The 6,479-nt window shown below is 35.4% G+C and overlaps 1 protein-coding gene across 1 annotated transcript; it reads left to right on the top strand.

Moving 5' to 3' along the window:
- The first annotated feature begins 900 nt into the window (after positions 1–900).
- LOC136063994 (uncharacterized) lies at positions 901–6,138 on the top strand. The gene is made up of 3 exons (XM_065765085.1): positions 901–1,299; positions 4,554–4,645; positions 5,478–6,138. The coding sequence occupies exons 1-3, from the start codon at positions 1,150–1,152 to the stop codon at positions 5,884–5,886; spliced, it is 651 nt and encodes a 216-aa protein (XP_065621157.1). The 5' UTR covers positions 901–1,149; the 3' UTR covers positions 5,887–6,138.
- Positions 6,139–6,479: the final 341 nt, after the last annotated feature.

The raw sequence follows: 6,479 nt of genomic DNA, 5'->3' as shown, positions 1-6,479 counted from the left end.
TACTTTTCCCAAGTGCATGAAATAAGTGTGATCTGATTTCTAGGAAGTGTTCAAATGAAAAGGGTAATCTCTATTGTAGGAAGGTTGGCCCAAAACTATAGGCATTTGTATTGTTTGTGTTTTTTTTTTTTTTTTTTAAGAGTAATTTTTTTTTTTTTTTTTAAAGTTGCTAAGTTTTAGGGCTTTCAAATTTTTATCAGCTCAATTCTAAATGTGGGGACGCAAGCCCAAGTATATATTAAGCCTTGGGCCCTGTTCGAGGAGACACAGTGATCCTAGAATTGATCGACAGTAAGGAAGGAGTAAGGCTTTGAACTTCACGAGCAAGTTACGACTGTAAAAGCTGGGAGAGGTAGGCCGAGGAAGAGTATCTCCTCAGCTAAACATAGAAGGGGTCAGAAGGTGAGTTCTATTATCCAGAGCAACATTACAGAAGGTTTTGTTGATAAGGATATGTACTGTCAACGTACAGGACGAAATGGGAGTTGAGAAATATCTGGTAAAAAATTGCTACCACCGCATTGAATGATCTGCAGCTAACTCTCTAGCGCATTTATGTAGAGAAGACCCTTGAACAGTGTTGCCTTGGTCGTCCCAACTCATAGAGGGCTTGGGAAGGTGTCCGATGGGACAAGTACTTAAGTAATGGCTTGGACGACCGACAAGTGAAAGGCCAAGATCATTCAAAGGGAGATATATAATGTGAAGGACCCCTGATGAAAGAGAGATCGAAAAATAGAAAGAGAAATACTGTAGCAATCAAGAACTGAACTTGTAATCTAATTTGAGAATTAATATATAAGAATTGATCTTCTCGGACTGTAAAAAAAAAAAAAAAAACACAAACAATACAAATACCTATAGTTTTGGGCCAACCTTCCTACAATAGAGATTACCCTTTTCATTTGAACACTTCCTAGAAATCAGATCACACTTATTTCATGCACTTGGGAAAAGTACTAAAATCAAAGGTGCATCTGAACATTCAGGTCTTTGCCAAAACGGAAGCCCAAAAGGGCATGACCGTCTAAAATCCGTAATTCTCGTTTCTTTCTTTATATCACTTTCTCTCTCAGTCTCTTCTCTCTTTCTTTTTTATTTTCTGGAATTTCTTTCTCTCGTCTCGTGTATATACATACTTTTGGGAAAATGTTGAAGTTGTGGAAATGGTACCAGAATTCCTTGGCTGTCCACCCAGTTAAAACTCAGGTCATTAGCTCAGCTATCATATGGGGTGTTGGAGATATTGCTGCCCAAACCATCACCTATTCCACTGCCAAGAACAAGCATCAAATTCAGGTTAATAACCATAAAGAATACCCTATTGTTCTCTCTCATTTCTATATTTTTTTATAAAAAAAAAAAAATGACTTCGTTATTTTTTCACTGTTTTGGCAAATGGGTTTCTCTCATTTTGCTTTTATTTCATCCTTTTGCCATTCTTTCTTTGTTTCCATGTATGCATGTGTATATATTCACTGTTTGGCCAATTGGGTATCTGTCATTTTCTTGCTATCTGCTTAATTTCATTTTTTTAGGATTCATTATTCTTATTTGCTATCTGTAATTAGCTTCTTGTTGTTCATTTTATTCCCTTAAGATGTAGTGGATTATGAGGTTCTAATGGAGAAATGAAGAAAGTGCATATTGTTAAGAGATTCCAATGAATTACTGATGGGATATTATGCCTAAACTGTAGGTTTCAAAAGGCAAAAAGTGGAGCTTTTGGCATGTACTCTACAGGCCTACTAAGTTCTGGCTTTAAGAGGTCAAGTACGCAGAGGAACTTTACTCACTAGGATTCTAGAATGAATACACTTTTGTATTCAAATAATTTCAATTTTGTCAAATGGCGGTTTAGGTTTATCTTTAGATATTTGTTAGTGTTGGATTTGACTTTAGATTCCTGACAGTTTCCCTGTGCTTTACAAGATCAAGGTAAACTTTTCTTTTTTTGGATTGAGATTTGAGAGTAAAATTATTGATGCTGAAGCCAATGTAGTATAATGGTGCTGGCGCAGCGTTGAAAGAGGAGAGTGTAAATAGGGGTGGGGTTACTTTAGACAAATATGATTAACAGCAAAGATATCCAACTCTGTGATTAAAGTATCTGACTCTCTATGTCAGTACTCCACTTGTGTATGTTCTGAATATTGTGAGAAAAATCCATGCCGTAAGGTGATGAAGATTTGTTAGTGCCTGATGCTGGAAAGATATGAAAACCTGTCTACAGTTGATTAACCAGTGGCATAGTGTTAGTTGAAATTACTATTTTGTTGTTGGGATTGTAAAACAATAGGCCTGGGATTTGTAGAATAAGTAGGGGTTGAATAGGCTTTAAGTGCCTTCCACCCAAAGCGGCATGTCAAAGGTTTTAGTCTAAAAATCAACCTCTTGAAAAAAATTGGGGATGATGCTACCTACCAATCACTTCTCCTAGACTCTGCAAAAGTGGGAGTTTTGTGCACTAGTTACGACCTTTTTATAGCCTTAAAGTTTAATGGGAAAATGGCATTTGATTGTTATCATTTAGTTTAAATCAGATGAATTTTGGAACTAACATATGGGAAATGTTCCTACAAGTTACACAATGTATTTTGGATTGTGGCTTGTAATTTCAATACTCTTGAGATCACTATGATAGTGTCTGTCCAGCTACTTACTTTTTAAATTTATTTTATAAAGTAGATAGTGGGGGAAGGGGAGGTGGGGTTCAAACCACAGACACGGGGCAACACAAAGGATGCCATTACTATTGGGCTATCACTTGTACCCCTTCTAGCTACTTACTTTAGACAAATATGATTAACAGCAAAGATATCCAACTCTGTGATTAAAGTATCTGACTCTCTATGTCAGTACTCCACTTGTGTATGTTCTGAATATTGTGAGAAAAATCCATGCCATAAGGTGATGAAGATTTGTGAGTGCCTGATGCCGGAAAGATATGAAAACCTGTCTACAGTTGATTAACCAGTGGCATAGTGTTAGTTGAAATTACTATTTTATTGTTGGGATTGTAAAACAATAGGCCTGGGATTTGTAGAATAAGTAGGGGTTGAATAGGCTTTAAGTGCCTTCCACCCAAAGCGGCATGTCAAAGGTTTTAGTCTAAAAACCAACCTCTTGAAAAAAATTGGGGATGATGCTACCTACCAATCACTTCTCCTAGACTCTGCAAAAGTGGGAGTTTTGTGCACTAGTTACGACCTTTTTATAGCCTTAAAGTTTAATGGGAAAATGGCATTTGATTGTTATCATTTAGTTTAAATCAGATGAATTTTGGAACTAACATATGGGAAATGTCCCTACAAGTTACACAATGTATTTTGGATTGTGGCTCGTAATTTCAATACCCTTGAGATCACTATGATAGTGTCTGTCCAGCTACTTACATTTTAAATTTATTTTATAAAGTAGATAGTGGGGGAAGGGGAGGTGGAGTTCAAACCACAGGCACGGGGCAACACAAAGGATGCCATTACTATTGGGCTATCACTTGTACCCCCTCTAGCTACTTACTTGATTGTTAAGAGTTTGTAGTCTTCATTGTTTTACTTCTATGCTGGTGCCTGAGGGTTTGGCTTTCTCATTGAACACAAACTTCTGGATTTTTTTTTTCTTTTGTTTAAAGACCATCTAAAATTTTCTGAACTATAGTTTCTTCTATCTATGATTATCTTTATCATGAAATTGTCCAGTGTAGTTCATGTCTATATCTGTTCATGGATGGTATTTTTGATATTTCCTACTTCTGGGCAAGGTTTGATTAAGGCTTCTTTATGGTTATAATGGTCGGTGTTTCTGCAATTTTCATGTTTACAAGGGTTATAATGTTTATATCAGCAACATTATGTTTGGAGAGGATTTTTCTAATTACTGCACCTTGAAAAATAATAAGAAGAGATGAAAATTAGAATGGTTGACATCATCCTCATGATATATGTTTAAGTGCCAAACATGTTCCAGCTTCTTTTGAACTGCGTTTACTCAAATCAGGAATTTGATTCTACCCATCGAATAGAAAGTGAAAATAAAGGAGAACAATAAATAAATCAGTCACTTGTTTTTTGGCCAGTATGTTTATTTATAAAAGAAAATATTCACTGGTAGTACCAAAAATCCTGATAGCCCCTTTTGCAAGGGAACAGTTTCTAATTAATCACTGTAATCATGGACCTATCAGTCACAACATGGCAAATGACACCTATTTCATTTTATGACAATGCAAGACAAAAAGACTGAAGTATCCTTTGTTTTCTCTGTGGAACGAGTCAGCAGTGATGACTGGTCAAATGCCAGTGATTGTGCAGATTATTGTGGAGCCACTGGCTGCCCTTTCTGCACAAATTCTCAAATTTATGTATTTTTATGCTTTCCAGTTTCTTCTTTATTTGTTTTAAATAGATTGTTCATATAATATAAACACAGGCATTTTGCAATTGTTAAAAAATTTATGTGATTCATCTTTTTGGCCTAATTACATGTTACGAAAGTTTTCAGCATTACTTTTATGTTTTATTTGAATGACCAACCTATCTTGCATGCACCAGGATAAAGATAAGGAGCTTAAAATCAATTGGAAACGAGTGGCTACAACCAGTTTGTTTGGGTTTGGATTTGTAGGGCCAGTAGGCCACTTCTGGTAAGTTTATTTATTTTATTTATAGAAAATAAACTTCCATGACAGATTGGGTCTATTGATTGATATAAAATGGGGTATTTATATAATTATTTGTGTTGAAATTCTTTTGACAAAAATCTGTCTCTTAAGGGAAGCTAAAATAAACTTGCCAAAAATCATTCTGAAAGCATATAACATAATTTAATTTACTTTTGTAATCTGTTGCTCTTCTTGCTATAAGAATAAGGCTATGAAGTGTGCACCCCTATACTAGTATCGAAGTCTCTTTCAGTCGTAATGTTTTGAATATTTACTTGATACATGTGCCTGACCTGTTTCTAGAGTAAAATTTAAGATATTCATTAAAAATCCCTGTTTAATGCATTTTCTTTCCATCAAACACATGGGTGGGTTCTCCGTTTTGCTGAAGTTGTTAATTCCTACCTCTTTCACTTTGTCTTTTGTATGTAAACAATCCTTAAAAAAAATCGAAGTTGGAAGTTTGTTGGTGAGTTTAACATGTGGTTGCACACATCAGAGTATTGCTTCAAATTTTCAATTAGAGGCAGGCTTATCACAGGCATCTTAGGCCACATGCTAGTCCTGATTTAAAATATTGTGGTATTCAATGGAATTTGGAGGTCCTGTAGATTAAACTGTTTTAAAGTTTTAAAGCCTCCTGCCCGGAAAAAAAAATGTAAAAGAAGAAAAAAAGGACCATCAAGAGAGGTATAGGGAGAGAGGGAGGTGTTTTTTTTCTTTTCTTTATTGAGTTTTTCACACACACAAGAAAATAGTGTATATCTTTCCATTAGTTTATCAAACTATTTCTTATTATTCATTTCACTTGTAGGTATGAAGGTTTGGACCGATTTATAAAGTTGCAACTTCTAATGCAACCCAAATCCTTTCGGTTCGTTGCTACTAAAGTTGCTCTTGATGGGGTCATTTTCGGCCCATTGGATCTACTCGTTTTTTTCACTTACATGGGATTTACAACTGGAAAGAGTGTCCCTCAAATCAAGGAAGATGTGAAGAGGGATTTTCTCCCAGCCTTGATTTTGGAAGGAGGCATATGGCCACTTCTTCAAGTTGCGAATTTCCGATACATACCTGTGAGATATCAGCTTCTTTATGTCAACTTCTTCTGCTTGGTGGATAGCTGTTTTTTGTCATGGATTGAGCAACAACAGGATGCTCCTTGGAAGCAGTGGTTGAAATCTTTTCTACCTTTGAAGGACCAAAAAGGCCAGGGTGGGTGATGGCTCTTCAACAGCTATTTCATCTTTCATCCCCGACCTTGCTCATCATAGTGAAGATACAAGTCAGAAAAGGTAAAGAGTTCACTGTGAACCCACCAAAAAGACCAACTTAACTTTTAAAGTTGGGATGTGGGAAGTAATGAAATTGTTCTCACACTGACCTGGTTTTCACTTGTAATACCCAAAAAAAAAAAATTGACATTGCTTGTTATTCTATCATCTTCAATCAATAAAGATTTTAATTTTCTTTGATATTGGTTTTTAGATTTGGCTTGGTGTTGTATCACATTGGCTATGATCTCTTACATTTTGTTAAAGGGTTTGACTTACTTCCAGTACTTTTTTTAATTAGAATCTATTTTTGTTTTAATAAGAAACTACCACATCACCCACTAACTAAATAAAAAGTGGAGATTAAAACTCACAATCACTTGCCATTGTATATTTAAAATAACAAGAGATGTCCAGTTAAAAAAGTACGCTTACCTCCAATACTTTTTTTAACTAGAATCTCCTTTTATTTTAATAAGAAACTGCCACATCACCCACTAATTAAATAAAATGTGGAGATTAAAACTCACTATCACTTGCCA

This window comes from Quercus suber, unplaced genomic scaffold, assembly GCF_002906115.3.
Source record: "Quercus suber isolate HL8 unplaced genomic scaffold, Cork oak 2.0 scaffold_606, whole genome shotgun sequence".
Classification (NCBI taxonomy): Eukaryota; Viridiplantae; Streptophyta; class Magnoliopsida; order Fagales; family Fagaceae; genus Quercus; species Quercus suber.
This window is presented reverse-complemented; position numbering and strand designations above follow the sequence as displayed.